Source organism: Sturnira hondurensis, unplaced genomic scaffold (assembly GCF_014824575.4).
Source record: "Sturnira hondurensis isolate 20B ecotype Veracruz unplaced genomic scaffold, ASM1482457v3 Scaffold0022319, whole genome shotgun sequence".
Taxonomy (NCBI): Eukaryota; Metazoa; Chordata; class Mammalia; order Chiroptera; family Phyllostomidae; genus Sturnira; species Sturnira hondurensis.
The window spans coordinates 4,554,903-4,579,733 of record NW_028094950.1 but is presented as its reverse complement, the minus strand read 5'-3'; the positions used below and the strand labels follow the sequence as shown (position 1 = coordinate 4,579,733).

General features: G+C 36.1%; 1 protein-coding gene across 2 annotated transcripts in view; it reads left to right on the top strand.

The window, feature by feature from the left end:
- GEN1 (GEN1 structure-specific endonuclease) overlaps positions 1-23,036 on the top strand; it is a 30,164-nt gene extending 7,128 nt beyond the window's left edge. For both annotated transcript variants that reach the window (XM_037035445.1, XM_037035444.1), the window contains 11 exons: positions 5,120-5,296; positions 6,490-6,600; positions 8,610-8,683; positions 10,758-10,849; positions 12,626-12,776; positions 13,066-13,102; positions 13,185-13,265; positions 16,219-16,349; positions 17,981-18,042; positions 20,711-20,851; positions 21,596-23,036. In XM_037035445.1, the coding sequence (XP_036891340.1) occupies positions 5,120-5,296; positions 6,490-6,600; positions 8,610-8,683; positions 10,758-10,849; positions 12,626-12,776; positions 13,066-13,102; positions 13,185-13,265; positions 16,219-16,349; positions 17,981-18,042; positions 20,711-20,851; positions 21,596-22,875 (2,337 nt within the window). In that variant the 3' untranslated portion in view covers positions 22,876-23,036. The remainder of the gene's footprint in view (positions 1-5,119; positions 5,297-6,489; positions 6,601-8,609; positions 8,684-10,757; positions 10,850-12,625; positions 12,777-13,065; positions 13,103-13,184; positions 13,266-16,218; positions 16,350-17,980; positions 18,043-20,710; positions 20,852-21,595) is intronic.
- Positions 23,037-24,831: the final 1,795 nt, after the last annotated feature.

The following is a 24,831-nucleotide window of genomic DNA, read 5'->3' as shown; positions in this document are numbered from 1 at the left end:
CAACTAGTACATAGTGGGGACTCAATATATGTTACCTTTTATGACATCTTTCCCATTTAAATAATTCCCAGAACAAAGATCTCATACTTCACTCATCCATGACCAGTGATTGTCCATATATTGAATACACATTTGGCTTTCCTTGGGGCTTTGTAATATTTAAAAGTATTTATTTTTATATTTTAATATATTTATATATTACATATAAAATGTTTCATATTTTGTAAGTTAAGAAATTACGCATTAAATAAAATGTGAAAACAATAGGAAGCTACTATTATTTTGTCTCTTTTCAAATGTATATATTTCTAAAACTTGCCAGGATAGTGGCGTTATAATTTTTATCTTGGATTTTTCTCTTCTTTAAAAATGTATTTAATTGATTATGTTATCACAGTTGTCCCATTTCCCCCTTTATTCTTTTCCACCCTACACACTCCCTCCCACCCACATTCCCCCCCTTTAGTTCATGTCCATGGGTCACACATATAAGTTCTTTGGCTTCTACATTTCCTATATTATTCTTAACCTCCCCCTGCCTGTCTTCTACGTACCATTTATGCCACTTATTCTTTGTACCTTTTCCCCCTCTCCCTACCCTCTCCCTCTCTCATAACCCTACATGTGATCTCCATTTCTATGGTTCTGTTCCTGTTCTAGTTGTTTGCTTAGTTTGTTTTTGTTCTTGTTTTAGGTTCGGTTGTTAATAACTGAGTTTGTTGTCATTTTACTGTTCATATTTTTTATCTTTTTCTTAGATAAGTCCCTTTAACATTTCATATACTAAGGGCTTGGTAATGATGATGTCCTTTAACTCGACCTTATCTGGGAAGCACTTTATCTGCCCTTCCATTCTAAATGATATCTTTGTTGGATAGAGTAATCTTGGGTGTAGGTTCTTGCTTTCATGACTTCAAATACTTTTTTCCAGCCCCTTCTCGCTTGCAAGGTTTCTTTTGAGAAATCAACTGATAGTCTTACAGGAACTTCTTTGTAGATAACTGCCTCCTTTTCTCTTGCTGCTTCTAAGATTCTCTCCTTGTCTTTAATCTTGGCTAATGTAATCATGATGTGCCTTGGTGTGTGCTTCCTTGGGTCCAGCTTCCTTGGGTCCAGCTTCCTTGGGTCCAACTTCCTTGGGACTGTCTGAGCTTCTTGGACTTCCTGGAAGTCTATTTCCTTTGACAGATTAGGGAAGCTCTCCTTCATTACTTTTTCAAATAAGTTTTCAATTTCTTATTCTTCTTCTTCTCCTTCTGGCACCCCTATGATTCAGATGTTGGAACATTTAAAATTGTCCTGGAGGTTACTCAGTCCCTCCTCATTTTTTGAATTTTTTTGTTTCTTCATTTTGTTCTGGTTGACTGTTTATTTCTTCCTTCTGGTCCAAACCGTTGATTTGAGTCCTGGTTTTTTTCCGGTCACCGTTGGTTCACTGTACATTTTCCTTTATTTCACTTAACGTAGCCTTCATTTTTCCTCTAATTTGTGACCATATTCAACCAGTTCTGTGAGCATCCAGATTACCAGTGTTTTGAACTGTGCATCTGATAGGTTGGCTATCTCTCTGTTGCTTAGTTGTAATTTTTTGGAGCTTTCATTTGGGCCATTTTCTTTTTTTTTGTCTTGGTGCGCCTGTTATGTATTAGGGGCGGGGCCTTAGTTCACTAGGGTGGGGCAATCCGGTTACTGCATTATGGCACTGTATGTGGAGGAGGGGTCCAAGATGGAACAGTGCCACTTGCTCTGTTCTCTGCTGGTTTTCAGTCACTTCCCCCACTACCCACAATCAAATTGGGCCTTTCTGGTGCTGATTCCTCGGTAGGTGGCTTATGTACGTTCTAGGACCCTGTGGGTCTCTCCCCTGAACTCTCCTGTGAGTCTGGGAGTTTCTCCCACTTTCGTCTCAACCCCCGCAGGTGTTTTCAATCAGAAGTTTGAGGCTTTATTTCCCCACGCTGGACCTCTGGGTTGTAGGTCTGTCTTGCTCCCCATTTGTTCTTCCCAGTTTATCTGCATTCAAATGTGGGGCTGCCCAGTCTGCAATCCACCACCTCGCCAGGTCTGCCAGCCGAGGCACCTTGCTACAAGCCCTCTGCACCCAGTTGCCCATCTCCACCCCTCTTACCTGTCTGGATGTATGTTTCTTCTTTAATTCCTTGGTTGTCAGACTTCCATACAATTCAGTTTTCTGTCATTTCTCGTTGTTTTCAGTTTTTAGTTTGTTGTCAACCTTTTGGTTGTGCGATGGAGGCACACTTCGCCTCCATCTTGGCTGGAAGTCTGGATTTTTCAATTAATGGGTCATATCCGTACTTTCCTTTTGCCACATTCTGTTGTGACCAATTGTGCAACATGTGTGAGGCTATGAACTCATTCCCCAGGATTGTGTGTATTATTTATTTTTCAGCTCTTCTATTACATGTAAAATTATGATGAACATTTTTTGTGTGTCTAGCTTTTTCTTGTGATTTTGGATTTTAAAATAAAATTGGTATAGAGGGACCAAAGCTTACGGATGATTTTGTAGCTCTTGCCAATTACTTTTCACCAATATAAATATGAGATAAGCGATTTCAGTGTACCTCCAAGAACATTAAATGATGAGAGGTTTGTCTTTGTAATATTAGTATTCAAAATCAAAGATATTTCTTTGTTTATATAACACATATAAAACATAAGTACATAATGAGTATCTACTGGTCTTTTAATGATGAGGTTAAACATTTAACCTAATTTTAGTCCCTCAGTAGGTAATGGCCATCATCTTTTTGCCCCAGTTATTTCCTGAGGTTTTAATTTTTTTTTTTGTTCAAATTCTTGAAGTATTAAGGATCTAAACTTTTTAGCACATTTGCTTTTAATTCATATCCCTGTTTTTAATTGTGGTTAAATATTTTTTTCTTTTTAAAAGTCATTTAATAAATTAATAATTATTTCCTCGGTGTTTATTCTCAGGCGATTTTAAAAAATGGTTTCAATCAGTGTCTATTCCACCTTAATGACTCTGGATAGTTGAAGAGAATATCTGTACTGGACTCATTATTTTTTATATAAGTTACGGAAAATAACCATGGTCCACCAGTTAAAGCATTAACTATGCAGTATAAAGCAAAAAGATGTCCACCTCTTCCTGAGAAACTTGCTCTATTCCTATTTATTGCCGTAATTGAGGTATTCCTGGCATTTTGTTCAGTGTTATTTGTCCATTATTCATTTTCATGTTTCTGTACCCTCAGTTACTAGACCCTACTTCCTCCTAGTTCACTGCCAACTTTTATGGATAAGCATAAAAAGCACAAATTAGTCTTATTCCATTACCACATCTACCCTACCTGACAGAGACTTGGGGTATGGAAACTTACAACCAGCATCATCACAAATTCTCTGCTGGTTTTCGAAGAGAGTTGGAATGACAACTGGCACGGGAACCTGAAATAACTTTCAAACTCTTTGTTTATTACAAAGGATACTTTCTGTCTAGAGGAAGGTCAAAGCAACCATGATGTTGCAATAAAACAGTACCTGTAACAGAATTGTTTCCTGAAAATTAACCTTTTTGTCTGACATGGTACTTTGTCTTTTTGAACCTTGGCCACCCTGGGCAACATCCGGCAGAGGTTTTTCTTATGTAACATAGCATGCAAGTAATTGATCTGTTAAAGTGTAAGAGATATTTATTCTGTCAGTCTCTACAAACTAGTGGCCTCGTTTATTCACCATACCCAGTATTCCCCACTGATAGAACCTGAGAATTATACATGAGAAGAAAGAATACACTAGGCTGTAAGACTACATACACTATACACTGATCAGTTGGGTTGAAGTCATAATCCAAAGGGAATTCAGGAATATTTATGTATCAGCTAATTAATAGGGGTATCCTGCATAGACATGTGACTTCCTAGGAACATGGCAACGACTGACCCCTGTGGTTTCCCACAGTCTGAGAGTTTCATTATCCAGAAGGGATGATGTGAGGAAAAGGAGAGAACTAAAGGCCTCAAGACAAAATTGTGTGATAGCATCTTCTTTGGAAGACTTCCTATTAGGTTGGCCATTGTGTGAGAAGAATTTTTGTAGTTTTACAGATGTAAATCTTAATGAGATTAATTATCAAATCAATTAAAGATATTTCCAGAGTCTTAAGATACCATTGAGCAAAACAATGAACATTGAATATTCATTACTTTTTTGTAGTAATTTTTAATTTTCAGAAATCAAGTATGGATTACTTCTTAAGAATGTTTAACTTTTTTTGCCCTGGCTGGTGTAGCTCAGTGCATTGAGTGCGGGCCTGCAAACCACATGATCATGGTTCAATTCCCAGTCAGGGCACATGCCTGGGTTGCACGCCAGTTCCCAGCAGGAGACTCACGAGAGGCAACCATACACTGATATTTCTCTCCCTCTCTCCTTCCCTTCCCCTCTAAAGATAAATAAATAAATTTTTTTTTAAGAAAAGGAATGTTTAACTTTTTATAACAGTTTTAAAACAACACAAAAGTAATTTGTCATAGATCTTAAATAGTTACTATGTCTTAGCCAATCTTAATTCATCTATTCCCCCATCCTCTGTTTCCACATTTTCTTGAAGCAGATCTCAGATGCAATATTGTTTCACTCAGTATTTCAGTGCCTTTGTCTGAAAGATAAGGAGTCTTAAAAAACATAACCGCAATAAAATTTTTGTTATCACTCAAAAGTTCAGCAATCATTCTTTAATGCCATAAAGTATTCAGTGTTCAAATTCCCAATTGTTTCTTAAGTATCATAATTTGCAAAACATCTAAATAGCTACTCTTAATATTTATAACGTAGAAAGGTAACTTAAACATTGAGGATACTTAGCAGTAAAAACATGCTTGGAACCCTGGTCAGAGAGCTCAAGTCAGTTGGAGCATCCACCCGTGCACCAGAAGTTTGCAGGTTTGATCCCAAGTTGGAGTTACGGGTCTAGCACGAGAGGGACACAGCCGATCCATCCTTCTCACATTGATGTCTATCCCCACCACTCTCTCCCCCTTCCTCTTTTTCTAAAATCAATAATCATATCCTCAAGTGAGGATTTAAAAATAAAAGAGTTCTTAGATGTCTTGCATCTACTTTGTCTTTTCAGTGTCTTGAACTGCTGGAATGCTTAGGCATTCCCTGGGTCCAGGCTGCTGGCGAGGCGGAAGCCATGTGCGCCTACCTCAATGCCCGTGGTTATGTGGACGGCTGCCTCACCAATGATGGGGATGCTTTCCTTTATGGGGCTCAGACTGTTTACAAGAATTTCACTATGAATATTAAGGTATTTTTCTTTCTCTGTCAGCTTTTGTTTTAAAAACTAATTTTAAAAGGAATTATTCAATGATCAAATAAAAAAATTCCCGTAAAGTGCTTATCATAGAGCCTGGCACATAGCAGTAGCTACATAATATGCTTACTGTTACCGTTGCCTCATAGTTTGTTCTCTTTGAAATATGAATCTCTCTCTCAAGGGTTGGACATGTTTCACATACTGTCACTAAATCAGTCTTAACCATATATTATAAACTTGCATTTGGAATTTATTGCTTTGACCTACAAGTTCAACTCGTAGTAATTTATCTTCAAAATAAAGATAAATTTAAAGATAAAATAATTTATCTTCAAAAATATTTACCTGCAAATATGCCGGGAGAGATATACAAGGATGTTATTTGCAGGATTGTCAATAATAACAAAAATGTGACAAACACCCCAAATGCCCATTGACGGGAAACAGTAAATACTGCCATGGTTCTCAGAGAGGTACTGCTAGGGGACATTGTGGTTGTAACTACACAAGGTTGGGCAAGGGACACTACAGGCATGTGGTGGATGGGAGCCAGGAAAGCTAATCCTCTTGCCAGACAATTCTGTTATCTCTGAAAACGCTAATCGTGTGCCCATTGAGAAACACGGCCTCAGAGTGCATGTAATGTAAGAGGAAGCAGTTATTAAAACGGCTCTGTTATGCACATTAAAGATATCCAGGTATATTAGTGGGTAAAAACGTTGCCAAATAGTTCTTTTATATAATCCTGTTTTTACTTAAAGTATTGTTAGTAATGAATATTTGTGTATGTGTGGTAAAGAAAGGATTTTTTGGAAGAATATGTACCACATTGTTAATAATGTTAACTTGAGATGATGCAATTACAGGGAATATTTACTTTCAGTAATACACATTTAACAGGGTTTAATTTTGTAAGATGAAAACCTACTTTTATGAATATCAAAAAGCAATAAAGAGGGGAAAATGAATACTATAATTTTTAAGCCATTTTGAAACTATGGCTTTATTTCCAGATGTTGAAGTGTTAGATTCTATGGAGATTCTGGTGATCAGGATAATTTCCCTATTTAAAGGTTTAGGAATAAAGAAACATTTAGAGACAACTTTGACACATTTGTTTTTTGCTGTGCTGTTTAATGCATAAACATTTACTCTTTGAAGATTAAACCTGTACTTTCTTCTAGGACCCTCATGTTGACTGTTACACAATGTCGTCCATCAAGAGTCAAATAGGTCTGGATAGAGATGCTTTGGTTGGACTAGCAATACTACTTGGCTGTGATTATCTTCCAAAGGTACACCAAAATTGTATTTATTTACTATTCATAGTATGGGGGGGTTTTGCTACCTTACAATCTGCATAATTATGAATATAATATGGTTATATGATTAAGAATCTAATTTATAATTTTAGGCATCATAAATTATTTAATAACAAAAATAATCAGCATTTCAAGTGGCATTATAAAGGTGGCCCATTGTAGCACTGAATGTTATAAACAAAGAGTGGAATAATACCTGTTATCACAGCTTGAATCTCAGTAAACCATTGCTCTAGAATCACATTCAAGTCCAGTTATCATTTTAAAGAAATAAAGGAATTACTCTTTTCTTGTATCATGCCAGTTTTAGTTTCTGTCACTGTTTCACCTATTTTTTGATTTTCATTCTTTAGCTTTCCAGCTTGTGCACATGCTCAGTGTTATTACTGTTGCTAGGCTACATGATTATTGGGGTAAGCCATTCATCCTTCCATGCATCTGAGTCTTACACTCAGGTTTGTTCATGAAAATCTTTAATTTGTATCTTAAGGTACACAATATATACTCTGTAACAAATAGGTATAATAAGTGAGTGGTGAATTATGAACTACAAGGATAACTCCATTCTTGTATACTCTATTTAAAAATATAAAATGACTTGTATTGTAGCTCTGGTTATGTAGTCCCATTATTATGTCCCTACTCATCATCCCTGTATTCTTATTGAATACCTAATTATGCTATGCTGTATACTCTATTCCGAAAAAGGAGGACATATAATTTTTTTTAGCTAAAGCCTAGGATTGAGGAAAAATAGCAGGGAAGTTATTAACCCTGATTTCTCATTTATGTCATCAATGACCAGATAGAGAAATCAACATTTTTTTAAACTAGTAAGTAAAGGAAGCAGGATTTATAAGCAACTTATAAATCATATAAAAATAATTATTTTATGATCATTATAATTCTGAAATAGAAATTTGGTATTTTCTTTATGTAATTTTATCTTAAATACTAGAAGCAGCCCAATGTTAACTGTAAGAAAAAACTGCAAACTCACAGAAACCAACTGTAGCTCTGGTAGTGTTACATTATGCACTAATTAGCCTTAGCTATTTTGAACATTTGTAATCCTTTGTAATCAAAACTGCCATCTATTTATTATTGTTCTATTTAAGGATTAGTAAGACTATGTACTAACATGATTTGTCTTCAAAAAATTTAAGAGGTAGCTAAATGCTAATAAAAGAAGGGTGATATCCAAAATATTTAGCAATTGGTATGCCAAAGACGTAGGCTTATGGTCACCCTTTGCTGTGCCATGTGCTTTAATTTTAGTAGTAAGAGCCTGCTGGGCTGGGAAGGGGATTCAGGTTCCAGGAGAGACCCCGTTGCCAGCAGGCACTCAGTATGCTTGGGGAATACTTTTAAACTGATAAGCCTGTCCAAGTGCATATTGGCTCTATAGCAGCCCTGCTTGTGAAGACATACTCATGAACTTTGATAGGAACTGGAAGACTTAAACCAGAAGTTGTCATGTGAATATACATTTATTGGGTTGGAGCTTGTTTTAATTCTCTTAAGTTATTAATGTTAAGGGTTTACTTGGAACTCTCCTTTGTTCTCTTTTGACATCTGGGTCTTTAAATATTAAATGAACATGCTTTTTTTCTGATTACCAATATAACATAAAGTTAGGTCAAATTAAAATATTATCCAAGTACTTAACAAAGAAAATAAATGCCCCCTAAAATTCTATTCCTCCTTGCCCTAAAATAAACACTGTCAGTGGTTTGGTGTATAAACCCTCTGATTTTTTCTTTGCATAGATTAACAGTATAATTGTTACGTAATTTACAAATCTAGATCACACCATAGGATATCCTGCAGTACCTCACACACAGCGATGTATCTTGAACATCTTTTCCTGTCATTAGGTCTTACCTCAGTCTTTCAGCTACACATTTTGTTGAATGGACTTACTGTACTTTATTCATTTCCTAATGATTAACATTTGAATTTATTTTCTCACTCTCTGAAAGGGGGTTCCTGGCGTTGGAAAAGAGCAAGCATTAAAGCTTATACAGATTTTGAAAGGGCAGAGTTTACTTCAGAGGTAACTAAAAATTATGTTTTCTTGTGACATTAGGCTTTTGTTTTTATTGAATTTAATAGTGAATATTACAAAAAATACTGTGCTTTTCAAAAAAAGGGTTTAGTGTTTTTAAACTAATTCATATTTTTATTTGAAATTATTTATTGTTATTTATTCTGAAGTTTTCCAAAGAAAAGATGAGAGTATATATTCTAAGCCATACTATATTTTTTCAGTATTATTTATAACATAAGTAGTAAAATGTCAAATGTGCTTATTTATGGCCATTGGCATTTGCTATTGGCTATTTTAGATTATTTGACTACCAAGTAAAGATAATATGACATTAAAGTAATTTTATACTTAAAATTATTTTTATTATGAAAGACTTCATATTGAATGTATTTTTATGAATGAAGTGCTTGACGTGTTACATATATGTAATAAGTAACACTACACTATCAAAATTTTTACTGATCTGCCCTTCTATAACCATATATTTAGTAGTACATTACTTCAGATTAATTTAGACTGTACTATTTAACAATTCAAGACAATTAAATATGGAATATATTGAAATTTACAGACTGGTGTTTAGTTTTGAAAGCATGTGAATTATATTTACTTGATAAAGCAGTGATTTATAAAAATTAATATTAATGATGATAGAATATAGTGACTAAAGGGAAAAACAAGGACACTGAAGACTTAAAGCAGCCTTGGCCTGTACCTAGGTTTGAGATGGTGAGTGCATGAAAGGAAACATTTGTTGTGGAAATCAAGAAGGAATGATCATGGAAACAACTTTAAATCACTGTGCTCTTTTTTATAATACTTCTCTTTCAGCTGTAAAGCTATTGATAGAGCTAAAGCTTTCATAAATTCACTATTGCTATAAGTGGTTACTGTGCCAAAACAGGAAAAAAGGGTGTACTTTGGCATGGAGGTGAGTTCAGGAATTGTTTGGAATTGTGAAAAATAATGAAGGAAAAACAAACAAATATGGTCCTTGGCTAACTACAAATCAGTCTTATTAGAACAGTTTCAGCAATTTTATAATTTTAGCAACATTTTATTAAATGTTGGTCTCAGCATTTGAAATTATATTTCTTGTTATAATTATGTTGTTTTAATTTTGATTAACTTAGACTGACTTTCCCCCTTTTATTCACTTTTGAAGCTCCATTATTTATCTAACAGCCAGCAGAAATAAATGGTAATTGTTAGCAAGCTTGTACTCGGTCTTGGTAGTATATGAGTTACAAACTCCAGAAACTAAATACTAACTCTCAGTGCCAGTTACCACACAGTAAATTGAAGAGATAATTTAGTTTTTCGTTAAACTTTAACTTCTTCTATAAGTAGAGGAACAATGCAGAACTTATATTTTATGATAATGTTTAACTATCTTCTTGGTAGTTTTATGTTGAGATGGAACTTTAGCCAAAAATTAACTTGTATTTATTAGACATTTTAGCAGTAATATACATTTTTTAACATCTTTCATTAAACAGGTAATATTCTTGTTGTTTGCATAAGAGATTAAGAAAAATGACAATTTCAAATGATCTGGATTTTTAAACAGTTCTTACCCGGAAGCTTAATCTTTTATTTAGTTTTATACTTTGCCCTTCACTCTTATTTTGATACACAGAAGTGTTCATGTACATGATTGTTTGTTTTATACTCTGGCACTTAGAAAAGCTATAAAAAATAGATGTATACGAATCATTCTCCCTACATGCATGCCTAAGTGAAGATCATTTTTAAAGAAAGGATTATGAACACACACACATACTCTTTCCCTCCTTTTTTCTTGCCCTCTCTCCGACACTCTCTATCCCTGTTACAATTCTTCTGTCCTTGGGGCACATTTAAAATTGAGATACATAGATTAAGGACCTTCCCCAGCTAGGGGAGCAACTTTATCCTACCACAAGAGGGAAAATAAGTTGGCAGGGAACAGATTAATCTGGTATTTGAGAACATGACATTTTGGTGATCTTGGTTTGTTTGTTTTTCCTTTTTTGACTTTGTTTTGCTTTTTTGTTTTGTTTTCAATGTTTTTTCTTTTTAAAGCCATTTTCTTTTAAAGGTTTACTCAGTGGAGTGAAAAATCTTGTTACCCTGATCAACAACCAGTAGCTACTAAAAAACCAGCTCATTGCTCTGTGTGCTGTCATCCAGGTAAGCAGACATAGGGAATGGCATCTTGGGGCGTTAGTGACTGATACCCATTTTTTCATCCCTTATTATAGGTACATTTTACATTCTCTTCTCCACTGGAATGGGCATCCTCAGAATTAGGAATTGTGCCCCACATACCTAGCAGGCACTCAGTAAATGTTAGTTGAATGAAATAGTGTGATGTAAATGGTAAGTATAGAATAAGTGCAGTTTCTTAGAATAAGTGCAGTTTCTTTTTTTTTTTTACAGTCTACTTTTTTTTTTAAAGATTTTATTTATTTATCTTTAGAGAAGAAAAGAAGGAGAGAAGGAGAGAAACATCAATGTATGGTTGCCTCTCATGAGTTCCCTGCTGGGAACTGGCCTGCAACCCAGGCATGTGCCCTGACTGGGAATCGAACCGTGATCGTGTGGTTCGCAGGCCCGCGCTCAATCTACTGAGCTACACCAGCCAGGGCTAGAATAAGTGCAGTTTCAAACCGTGAATCCAAGTTACTTAGATCTTAAAATTATGTTTTTAATATAGAAATCAATTATAAGGGAAAATTATGCTAATAGTCTTAGAGGAAAATGGCATTGAAACTATTTCTTTATCAGTGATTTACATTTATATACTTAAATGCCTCTTAATTGTCCTCTCATACATTTTTATTGTGTGAAGACAGTGCCTCGAAACTAATTTCTAAACCATGTTCATTGCTATTGAAAGTAGCTTGGTTTCTCTTCACTTATTTTGGTAAAAATAGATGTCACTGGTACATATTGGAGTAGAAAGGTTCTTTCACTCTCAGGAGAGATTGAGAGATCATATTAGCTCAACTTTTAGGAGCTAATAGCTTTATTTGTCTAATATGTTTTCATTAACATTGTTACATTATAGATGAGATCATGGAAGAAATGATTTTTTATAGATTACATTCCATTCTGTAGTTTCTTGATACCATATAAATGACAATTTTAGGTCGTATCAATTATGTATGCTCGTCTGTACTCTCCAAATGATGTTGACAGTGATCGTGCCTTCCCTGTAGAGGGAAGTAGGGCCCCATGCCTCTGCCACAGCCGTAATTTGTTCAGGTTCCGATCATAGTTTAAAAATAGTTACACTGGTAACTGGGAGCTAGACATTACAAGAGGTAATTAGCTGTCATATTCTTTTAATATTCTCATTAAGGAAACCATTTCATGAATTATTCTAGTAAGTAAATAATCTTTTTTAATACTAATACCTATAACCTACTTTTCTTGCATTTAGCTATCAAGTTAATTCCAAAATTTTTCCATTGTTGATTATTACGAATGTATAATTTCAAGTCACAAATTCACACTTTCAGATTGAAGAGGGATTTAGAGAAACAAAGAAATAACATATGAGCCCTGGCTGGTGTAGCTCGGTGGATTGAGTGGGGGCCTGCGAACCAAACAACTGCCGTTCGATTCCCAGTCAGGGCACATGCCTGGGTTGCAGGCCAGTTCCCAGGGGGGATTGCACGAGAGGTAACCATACATTGATGTCTCTCTCCCTCTCTCCTTCCTTTCCCCTCTAAAGATAAATAAATACAATATTTTTTTAAAAAAGAAATAACATATGATAGTAGTAGCTCAGGATCTACTTCACCCTAAGAATTACTATGGTGTGCATTAGTCTGTTAAACCTGAATGTATTGAGACCCTTCTCGAAGCTAGGTGCTGTGCTAGGTGGTATTTGTTTAAAGGGTATGTAGAAGATAATTCTGAAAAGCAGTGAATATCACACTTTTTTGTATCTCCTTAAAGGTTCGTCTAAGAATCATGAATGTAATGGGTGCAAATTATGTCCAGCTGGTCGGTGCTGTGAACCACATGATCATGAATGCTCTTGTCCTTGTGAGTGGCACCAAGCAGAGCACGATAGGCAGCTGGTTGCACTAGAGAACAATATTAAGAGGTACGTTTTGTTTTTTAACTCATCCTTTTCTGGCATGACTTATTTTATAAACCTGTGGTTGAATTATTTTCATATAATTTTGTTCATGTCTAAATTAATAGCATTTCACAAAATATTTTCTTGATTTTGTTAAAACATTAGGCTCTCAGAAGATAGTAATTTAATAGTTATTCAAAGTGAAACTTGATGACTGGGATACTATACAAGGACATTTTTCATTAAGAGGAGACTGGATGAGACTGTTTTAGAGTTTGATTGTATTAATAACATTTATATAATTTATTTTCAGAAAAGCTTGCAGTTGTGAGGGATTCCCATTCCATGAGGTAATAACTAATTACTCAAGTGTGTTTATTTTAGAAGCTATTTTAAAGTTGGAAGTCTCAATTCCTGTTTTCTTCTTGCTAGGTTATGGAAGAATTCCTTTTGAACAAGGATAAATTAGTGGAAGTAGTCAAAAACCGAAGGCCTGATTTACTGTTGTTTCAGGTATCTGAAAATAAGTTCTTTACAGTATGAAGTTGGGTACTCGGAAGATAAGAGGGGATAATAATCACTTGGTCTGAGAGGAGATTTGAAACAGACTGCTGTTGACCACCCATGTGTTTTCCAGCATTTCTTTCTAATCTTCATTTCTTTTTTTAAAATATATTTTATTGATTATACCATTACAGTTGTTCTATTCCCCCCCTTCATTCCCCTCCACCTGCACACTCCCTCCCCCACCATTCTCCCCCCTTAGTTTATAACCACGTGTCTCAAGTTCTTTAGATTCTATATTTCCCCCACTATTCTTGCCCTCCCCCCTATCTATTTTCTACCTACCATCTATGCTATTTTCTGTACCTTCTCCCCCCTTCTCCTCCTCCCACTCCCCTGTTTCTAACCCTCCATGTGTTCTTCATTTCTATGGTTCCACTCCTGATCTAGCTGTCCTCTTGGTTTGCTTTTGTTTTAGGTGTGGTTAATAACTGTGAGTTTGCTGTCCTTTCACTGTTAATATTTTTCATCTTCTTTTTCTTATATAAGTCCCTTTAGCATTTCATGTAATAAGGGCTTGGTGATGATGAACTCCTTGAATTTGACCTTATCTGAGAAGCACTTTATCTGTCCTTCCATTCTAAATGAAAGCTTTGCTGGATAAAGCAATCTTGGCTGTAGGTCTTTGGATTTCATGACTTGGAATACTTCTTTCCAGCCCCTTCTTGCCTGGAAGGTCTCTTTTGAGAAATCCGCTGACAGTCTGATGGGTACTCCTTTGTAGGTGACTGTCCCCTTATCCCTTGCTGCTTCTAGGATTCTCTCCTTCATTTTAGTCTTGGCTAATGTAATTATGATGTGCCTTGGTGTGTTCCTTCTTGGGTCCAACTTCTTTGGGACTCTCTGAGCTTCCTGGATTTCCTGGAAGTCTATTTCCTTTGCCAGACTGGGGAAGTTCTCCTTTATTATTTGTTCAAATAAGTTTTCCACTCGTGGCTGTTTCTTTCCCCCTTCTGGTACCCCTATAATCCGGATGTTGGAACGTTTAAAGATGTCCTGGAGGTTCCTAAGCCTCTCCTCATTTTTTTGAATTCTCATTTCTTCATTCCTTTCTGGTGGGATGTTTTGTTCTTCCTTCTGGTCCATTCCATTGATTTGAGTCCCAGTTTCCTTTCCATCGCTATTGGTTTCCTGGACATCTCCCTTCATTTCAATTAGTTTAGCCTTCATATGTTCCTCTAATTTGTGACTATAATCAACTAGTTCTGTGAGCATCCTGAGAAACAGTGTCTTGAATTGTGCTTCTGAGAGGCTGGCAATTTCTCGGTTGCTGAGAGTTATTGGCTCTGGGACTTTGAGTTCTTCTTGCGCCATCTTTTGGACATTCGTGCCTGTTCCGGAGCAGGATCGGAGGCCTAGGTGTTCACCAGAGCAGGGCAACTAAGTCGCTGGGTTGTGACGTTGTATGTGGGGGCGGGGTCAAAGAGGGACTATGGTGTCCCGTCTGCCTTCTGCCACCACGGCCCTCACCGGTGCCGCAGCTGCCGCCGTCACCGGGCCCACGCGTTTTGTCCCACTGCACGCGAGTGTGCCACCGCCATCAGCCCTCGCCCCCTGGGGCCTGCGTGGTCCGTCTCACTGTGCACGAATGTGCGACCGCGGTCAGTCTGCCCCGCACCCCAACTGGTTCCGGGCTGCCTGTGCGCCTGGGTCGGGGGCCCTGTCCTGCCCGACCCTGCTCGCTGCTGGCTCCGCCCCTCTTACCGTCCCCGTTGAAAGGTTAGATGTAGTCAGAATTCCGTATAATTCAATTTCCTGTCCTTTGGTTGTGTCTTTGTTTCTCCAAACCTTTGTTGTATTTAAACTTGGTTGTGGGAGAAGGCACAGTGTTTCCACCTATGCCTCCATCTTGGCGGAAGTCTCTCTAATCTTCATTTCTTTGCTACATAGTAACTATACTTTTCAGACCATATGACAGATTATAATTATACTGTTTATTAGAAAACACTTTAAATACCTTGTACAGATATGTGGGATTCAGGGGTACATTGGGGTAGCGGGGCTAATGACCAAAAATGCCAGGATCAAGTACATACATTGTTAGGAAAAATAGTGTAGTTTACAAGAGCATTGTGACTTTTAATTAGTTACATAAATTTAAATTTGAATAGTCTATCAGCCCTGGCTGGTGTAGCTCAGTGGATTGAGTGCGAGCCTGCGAACCAGACGATCGCGGTTCGATTCCCAGTCAGGGCATATACCTGGGTTGCAGGCCAGTTCCCGGCAGGGGCCAGTTCCCAGCAGGGGATGCACGAGAAGCAACCATACATTGATATTTCCCTTCCTCTGTCCTTCCCTTCGCCTCTAAAGATAAATAAATAAATATTTTTAAAATAAATAAATAAATAAATTTGAATAGTCTATCACTCACTATGTACCACTGGATGTGAGTTATCCTCAAGATAGAAATGATATTAATTATTTCATAAAGTCACTATGAGGATTAAATGATTATTTATATTAACCCCTAATATAATGGCCAGGGAAACAGAGTGACTCAGTAAATCACAACTACTTATTACTTATTCCTACCAACAACAGTAATAATAATGGTAACCAACATATATTGAACATTTAAAGTTTGCCATTATATTGAACACATTACATGTAATATCAATCTTCATAATCTGAGAGGTGGGCTATATGTTAGAGATGGAAAACCTGAGGCTAAGAGAGGCTAAGTAATTTACTCAGCATCTGGGAAATATTCTGACATTCAAACCAAGAACCTTCACACTGGATTATTATGCAGTATTGCCTCCTGGGGAGGCTCATTGATTTTTCTGTGAGTATTCTCCGTGACACTTCTTCAGTGCTAATTCTGAAGGAAAAAAATATCATCTGAGTGTTGTTTGTCTCTGAAAGATAAGAAAATCTTGTTTTATTTTTATTATTTTTGCAGAGATTTACTCTTGAAAAAATGGAATGGCCCAATCACTATGCATGTGAAAAATTGTTGGTCCTTTTGACCCACTATGACATGCTAGAAAGGAAGCTTGGTAGAAGGAACTCTAATCAACTACAGCCAATTAGGTATGAATTGTATGAAGAAGTTTCTGTATTGTCATTTGAATTTCTCATGATCTAAAATTTTTTTCTTATCTTTATAAGGATGGAGGAAAGGTCTACTGGAATAATAAATGCTTATCCAGGGCTTACAGTCAAGATAACATAGTATGGCCCTGGCTGGTGTGGCTCAGTAGATTGAGTGCCGGACTGTGAACCAAAGGGTCACCAGTTCAGTTCCCAGTCAGGGCACATCCTGGTTGTAGGCTAGGTCCCCAGTAGGGGTACGTGAGAGGTAACTGCACATTGATGTTTCTCTCCTTGTTTTTCTCCCTCCCCGCGTCTAAAAATGAATAAGTAAAATATTTTTAAGAAGATAACATAGCAAGTTAATTCTTCATCATGCTTTTATATTTCAAACATGAAGTAATAATAGATTTTTTAAAAGAAATAAATACTATAAAAGATATAGTCGGACTTAACCAGATATCTATTTCAGTGGGTCAGAAAGGGAAAAAAGTATGTGAATAGAGGGACTGAAACAGAATTGGTGAGTGTCAGTGAAAGATACGTGAGTGACCTTTCTACTCTTCTTGCAGCTTTTCTAAAGGTTTGAAACTTTCAAAATAAATGTTTAGGGGAGAGTATCAAAGAAAAAAGATAAACTATAAGAAAAGACAATCAGCACACATCTTTCATAATAGTAATAAATGCCAGAAGATGATGGAATAATATTTCAAAGCTTTGAGTAGAAAGAATTGACAACCTAGACATGATTAAAATATTATTCACTGATTGGTAAGACATTTTCAGATGTATGAAGACTAAGAGTATACCACTCACAGATCCTCATTAAAAGCACTCTTAAACGATATACTTCATTCAGCAAGACAAAAAGTGAATCCAGAGGGAAGATGTAGATAAACATTGATAAAACATATTTAGCTAATTTAATAAAGTGATTTGGAAGAATATGTACATGAATATCTGCATAATGCTTGATGATTTCAGTCTGATCATAAACTAAAACTTCAAAGTATACACGTAGACATATAAGGGTAACCACTAAAACATTTTAAATACAGTCTCTATCTTCCAAACCAATAGGAAAATAAAACTATCAAACCAAAAAAGTATAAGAGGAGGAAGAGGGAAATTGCAAAGAAAAAGCTTGGTAACAGAAAAGACAAAATATGAAATACAAATGAGTCCCACCATGTTAGTAATCACAATAAATGTAAGAGGATTAAATTAATCATCTTGGATGAGTAAGTAAAATTCAGAAATAATTCTGTTTATAGGACATGTGCAGAATGAAACTACAAAAAATTTGAAGATAGAGATTTAAAAGGTTTACTGGACAAATATTTGGCAAGGTGTTGGTAGCAAAATTAACAAAATAGACTTTAAAACAAAAATTTTTTTCGAAAAGTAGTACACTGAATACTAATGAAAGGAACAATCTCATAAGATCTAATAGTTATAAGATTTATATATACCTGACAATAAAATTATCTTTTGAATATGTGGTAATTCCTTGTAATATTTTAAAAATATAAAAGAAGAATAAAAATTAATGAAAATTGAATTAATCTATAAATTGAAAACTTCCAAATAACTTACATACTTGAACCTTATTAGATGAATTTGTTTTTCAGAATTGTTAAAAACCGGATCAAAAATGGAGTTCATTGCTTTGAAATAGAATGGGAAAAGCCTGGTATGTATTCACCTTAAGCAAAATTTATGCCATTTAACCATATGTTTAGCAAATATTGTACATATGTGTAAAGCATACATATGTGTATAAAAATAAAGAAAAACGTACTCAGGATTAATTTCATAATTTACTTGTGCTATTTAAATAGTAATCGTAAAGATGAAATTCTTCGCCTTGGGCTGGGTGGCTCAGTTGAGTGGAGTGTCATCCCGTACATTGAAAGGTTGTGGGCTCAATCCCCAATCAGGGCACATAAGGGAGGCAGCCAGTCAGTGTTTGTCTCTCATGCTGATGTTTCTCTCTCCGTCTCTCCGTCTCTGTCTCTGACTCTCTCCCCCTCTCCCCCTGCTCTCTCACTTGGGTGAGGATTTAAAAAAAAAAGGTGAAAAACTTGAATTTTATTTTAACGTTTTGGTGTGTGTTTCTCAAGAAAATGTTGCCGCAGTCTGTACATTGGATTTCTTTGTGTGGTTGGGTCCGAAGAAATCAAGGTCGCTGAGAGGCACCTGGGCTCCTCTACACCTCCTTTCTTACTCTTTCTTAATTCTTTGTTGTACTTTTATATTTCAAACTCTTCAGTTTTCATGGGAGTTTATAGTTGTCAAATCATTGCTATTTTGCTACAGACTGAAATGCAGTGAACTCTTTCAATTTGCACCAAAACTGAAGGCAAGAAAAGCACAGAATATTTAAATGGAAAATAATCATACTATTTAAATGGAAAATAATTAAATGCATTTCTATCTGGTGTTGAGATTAGATTGTGTGATTATAGGTGAATATGTGAGAGATTTATCAATGAAGGTTTAAGTTGTAGGTAACTTTGAAGAATGAAATTAATAAACAACTAGATAAGCTGTTCTAAGCAATAATAAGAAAATAGAAAGTTGAATTCTGAAACTGTTTAGGAACACTTCCACCAACTTGGGGGTATTTTCATTACCCTAGTGGGCTGTACACGTCTCTTGTCTAGAACTGAGCACAGAGTGCCTACTTTCAGTTGTCCTCGTGGGCACTAGCCTTTGAGGAAGAGAACGTACTTTAAATCCATGTGTTTCCATTGTTTCTTATTATTTTTGAAGATTTTATTTATTCTTAAAAGGCAAGGGAGGGAGAAAGAGAGGGAGAGAAACATCAGTGTGTGAGAAACATCTGTCAGTTGCCTCTTGCAACCCAGGCATGTGCCCTGACTGGGAATCAAACTGGCAACCTTTTGCTTTGCGGGACGACGTCTAACCCACTGAGCTACACCAGTCAGGGCCATTTTTTCTACTTTAAACTCATCAACTGATATTTTCATTAGAGTTCGGCTTCTCACGCAGATTTGCCCTCAGAGAGCATAAATGAGAATATCTAGTCTGCTACTGTGTGTCCATTTATTTATTTATTTATTTATTTATAGAGGGGAAAGGAAGGAGAGAGAGAGAAATATTAATGTATGGTTGCCTTTGGTGTGTCCCCTGCCGGGAACTGGCCTGCAACCCAGGCATGTGCCCTGACTGGGAATCGAACCGCAACTATATGTCTTATTGTCAGTTTACATATAAGCTTTCTCATTTTCATTTGTCAGCTGCTTGTGAGTCCACAAAGCCTGGGTGTATCCTTGATGACCTCTGGAACATAGTACAGTGGAAACCCCTTGTCTGTGGTTGCACTTTCTGTGGTTTCCGTTTCCCGCAGTCAATCACAGCTCAAATACTAAAGGGAGAATGCCAGAAATATGTAACTCGTACATTTTAAATTACATGCCTTTGTGATGAAATCTTCAGCTTTCGGTTCTGTTCTGCCTGCATGTGAATCACCCTTTTGCCCAGGTATCCCTGCTGCATTTGCAACCCACCCATTAGTCACTGGTAGGCATTTCGGTCATCAGATTCGTTGTTAAAGTATTGCAGTGGCTGTGTTCAGGTGACCCTTATCTTACTAATGGCCCCAACGTGCGAGAGTAGGGGTGCTGACAGTTTGGACATGCAGTACTTTCTCTGAGTGAGACACACTACAGTAAGGCATTTTGAGAGAGAAAGGGACCACATCCACATAACTTTAAATGTAGTGTATTTTATAATTGTTCTATTTTACTAGTAGTTACTGTTGTTAATCTCTTACTGTGCCTATTTATGGATTAAAGTTTACTGTAAGTATGTGTTTAGGAAAAAACATGGTATCTATGGGGTTCAGTGCGACTCGTGGTTTCAGGGATTTGCTGGGATCTGGGATTGTATCGCCCATGGATAAGGGGAATGAATGACTGTAATATTTGTGATGACCCTGTCAGTCCTGTTCTGTTCAGAAGCCACCACTAAAGAAAGTTAATACTGAAATCTTAGGTAACTGTCTGTTCCTATTTTTTATCTGGAATCTTCACAGTTGTTATACTAAACTAAAACCAACTAACCTTATATAAACAAAGGTTTTCATTCTCTGAGCTGCTTCTACTGTCTGAAGCAGGAGATTTTAAAGTTCTAATTTAAAAGTGATCTCCTTCTACCTTTTTCAAGTAGAAGAAAATTCTGTAGTAGAATCAACAGATTATTAGAATAGAAATGTTGTAAAGCAAGATTTGCAGTGAATCATTCACTGACTTAGTTTACCTGGTAAACTTAGCTGGGAAAATTGAACTTTTTAAATCTGTAATTAAGGCCAGTTTACTATATTTTTAATCTTTTAGAACATTATGCTGTAGATGATAAAAATGGAGAATTAGCTCTACAAACAATAGAAGAAGAATCATTATTTGAAGCAGCTTTTCCAGAGATTGTTGCCGTTTACCAAAAGCAAAAGTTAGAAATTAAAAAGAAGAAAAAGGAAAGTAAGTATCTCGTTTGATAGCTATATATGCCACACATAGATATTGTAGAAAACCTATCAGTTCTATTTGAGTTTATATTGTCTAAGTTTTGCTGAAATTTCTATGTAACAGTTAGATTGTATATTTCTTTGTCTTGACTTATTTTTAAAACTGAAAAGCCAGAGTAAACCCTTCTAATCTGTGTCTGATAACTTGTGTTAATAATAGTAATTATATATATATATATTAAAGACTTTTATTTATTTATCTTTAGAGGGGAGGGGAAGGAGAGAGGGAGACGGATATTAATATATGGTTGCCTCTCCTGCATCCCCTGCTGGGAACCTGGCCTGCAACTCAGGCATGTGCCCTGACTGGGAATTGAACCATGGTTGTTTGGTTCACAGGCCCACGCTCGATCCACCAAGCTACACCAGCCAGGGCAAATAGTAATTATATTAATCACTTATTGAGCAACCAATATATGTAATGTGTTTTGGATTATATATACCTTGTCTTTATTTTCCAGAACTTGGTGAGGAAAATAATTTGATTATAACATTGTTTCCAAAAGAAAAATATTTTTTAATATTTTGTTCATAATTATTGTTTATGACTATTTATAGCATAATTTCCAGGAATGCACTGATACAAAAATGCAAAAATTGCTTATATAGATTTCAACTTGAACTCTTTAGTTTATTTGTTTACTCAAGATAAGTAAATAAAACAGATTTTACTTATGTTGTATTTTTTTCTTTTCAGGCATGAAAACTAAGCCTAAAGAAAACAATTTGGGAGAAGCAGATGATAAGAGTTTTCAGTCACTCATAAATTTAAAACCCACATATGAAATCTCTTCTCAACAAAATTCTCAGTTAAATTTGGAAATTTTCCCTGATTCTACATTACCCCAGGAATCAATTTCTGTGTCATTAGATAGCTTGCCTTTATCTGTAGATGCCCTCTGTTTGAATACACAAGAGCATTTCATATCTGCTTTAAGGCCTTTGGCCACACAGCAAATTAAAGCTGTCAGTAAGTCTCTGATTTCAGAATCTAGTCAACCCAGTAGCTCATCGCACAGTGTGTTGGCAGTTGCTGATCTACACTTGAGCACCATTGATTGGGAAGGAACTTCTTTTAGTAATTCTCCAGTTATTCCAAGGAGCTCTTACTCTCATGGTTTAAAATCAGAGCTTCAAACAGCCACCCCTGATAGCGTTAAAACTATCCCAGGACAGTTGTCATGTGATAAAGTGTTGGATTGGGATCTTCGAAAAACTAATCCTGAGGAGTGTCTACTTTCTGGCATTACTGATTTACATCTTCAGGACTTACCTTTAAAAGAACGAATACTTACAAAATCATCACATCCTCAGGATGATGTACAACCAGATGTTGACCTGAAAACTTTATCTCTACTCACAGTAAAAGAATCTTGTATTGCTAACAGTAGTTCTGATTATCCATCACATCTTTCAAAGGATCTTCTGGGAAGTTACTTGCCAAATGAATCTAGGAACGCTGAAGTTCTAAAAGGAGACCAGCTGTTTCAAGAAAACTGTAAAGTGAATACTTCTGTGCCTCATTCTGTCGAAAACATGGTAGTAAAGACGTCTAATGTTAGAGCTGAACCATCAAATACTTCTTTTGATCACAGTAGAAAAGTTGATTTGAAAACCACTCAGAAAATTTCAGTGAAGAAAAGTGTTTGCCTTGACAGATATTCCTCTGATGAAGAAAGTATCCCCAGGTTTGGGAAAGCTGAGTACGCAACTGAGAAAATGAAGCAGAACTCTCGGAAGCATAAACCAGCCCAATTCAGGAAAAATGATGCCAACAAATTGATGCAGGGTAAAGAAACTGAACAGTGTGTCCCCGCTTATGAAACAGCCGGAACTGAAGAAAAGTATTTCCCAGAGGCAGCAAAAGGTTCTCTGAGTTTTCTACAATGTTGTAAGGAAAAAGACAACTCTGGTACTTGTCTGGATAGCCCTCTTCCTTTATGTCAGAGATTAAAACTGAGATTCCAAAACACTTGAAATGAAATTTAAAATGTTTAAGTTTAACTTAGTATTCTGGTACCATCAGCATTAGCAGAGGCAGAGGGAATGTGTTTAATGTTTGGCAGATAAATGCAATGCGGTTCTATATGTCAGGAGATACTTTTGCCATTTTAATAAAAATAATTTTAAAAAGCCTCAAATTTCCATTTTAAAAGATGATCCTTGTGGTGAAAACTGTAGACAATGTATATTTTTTAAATATACATATGCCATTTTGTATATCAATATTAACTATTCTTTAGTTATAGCTTTAAACTGTTAATGTAGTACTAGACAGTAAATGCTTTATCTGTTTGCTCATTTTTACTCACATCATGCACACTTCTCTGAAGTATTTATATTTCATCTTGCTCGCAAGAGGATAATTCTTTATAATTGCCTATAATCTTGCAATGTCTTCTGTTGTGGCTTTTATGAGAGTTCTATTTTCTCTCCACATGAAGATACTTTTAGTATGCCCTTTCAGTTTGGTAAGTTTATTGTTTTGTGAGGGGAAAAACGGAAAAGGAGGAACATGATCAATACATATAGTAAAATCATGGTTGTAATGCTGAATAAACTAAGGAAAGCTACTTTTTATATGTCTCCAGAAGTTAACAGCTATGCCAAATGCAAAAAGATTTGGAAAATAGAATGTATAATCTGAAGAGGATTAGAGGTTTGCTCAGGATCACACAGCTAATTAATAATGATGTGGGAATCAGGTTTCTTGCCTCCTAATTTGTTGGGGGGTTTTCTTCTATAGCACTTTTTTCTTTCCCTTTTGTTTTGGAAATGAATCTATATAATACTGAGTTCAACATTTCCAAGTATTAAGTTGTGCATTAATTCATTTATCACTCAAAAAATCTAGAGGCAATCAGATTGGAAAGAAAAAGTAAAACTGTCACTATTTGCAGAGGACAAGATTTTGCATATAAAAGAATTCTAAGGACTCCACCACTAAGTGGTGGGTTTAGAAGCATCAGACTTAGAAGTGTGATGAGCGAGTCCATCGAGGTGAACTCATTCAGGATATAAGATCAATAGACAGACCTAACTTGTATCTCTGTATATCTTCAATGAATAATACTAAGTGAAGTTAAGAAAATTCTGCTTACAACAGCACTAAAAGTAATAAAATACTTTGGAATAAGTTTAACAAAAGTACAAAATTTATGTGTTGTTGAATGAAAAATTTGTAAAACTTAAATGGAAAGGTATCCCATGTTCATGAATCTGAAGACTTGATATTAAGATGGAAACTAATTTATAGATTCAACAGAATCCCCATCAATTCCAGTGGATTTCTTTGTAGAAGCTGACAAACTGATTCTAAAATTCATATGGAAATTTACAGGACACAGAATAGGCAAAGCAATCTTAAAGAAATGGGAGGACTCGCCCTTAGTTCTGGCTTCAAAACTTATTCCAAAGTTACAGTGTGTTTTCATGGCATAAAGGCAGACATATATGTAGATCAGTGGGATAGAATTGAGGGCCCATAAATACCCTCACATTTGTGTTCAACTGATTTTCAACCAGAGTGCCGAGACAACTTACAAGGAAACGAGTCTTCCTGCAAATGCTACTGGTACAACTGAGTATCCACATACAAAAGAATGAAGTTTGATCTACCCCATGAAATATACAAAAATGACAAATGGATGAAAGACCTAAGTATGAGAGCTAAAGCTGTAAACGCTTAGATGAAAACATAGACATAAATCTTTGTGACTTTGGACTAGGAAATGATTTCTTTGCTATGGCACCACAAGCTTAGACAACAAGAAAAAAAATGACTTTTTAAAAACTAAAGACTTTAGCCCTGGCTGGTGTAGCTCAATGGACTGAGCATGGGCCTGTGAACCAGAGGATCGCGGTTTGATTCCCAGTCAGGGCACATGCCTGGGTTGCAGGCCAGTTTCCAGCAGGGGACACATGAGGCAACCG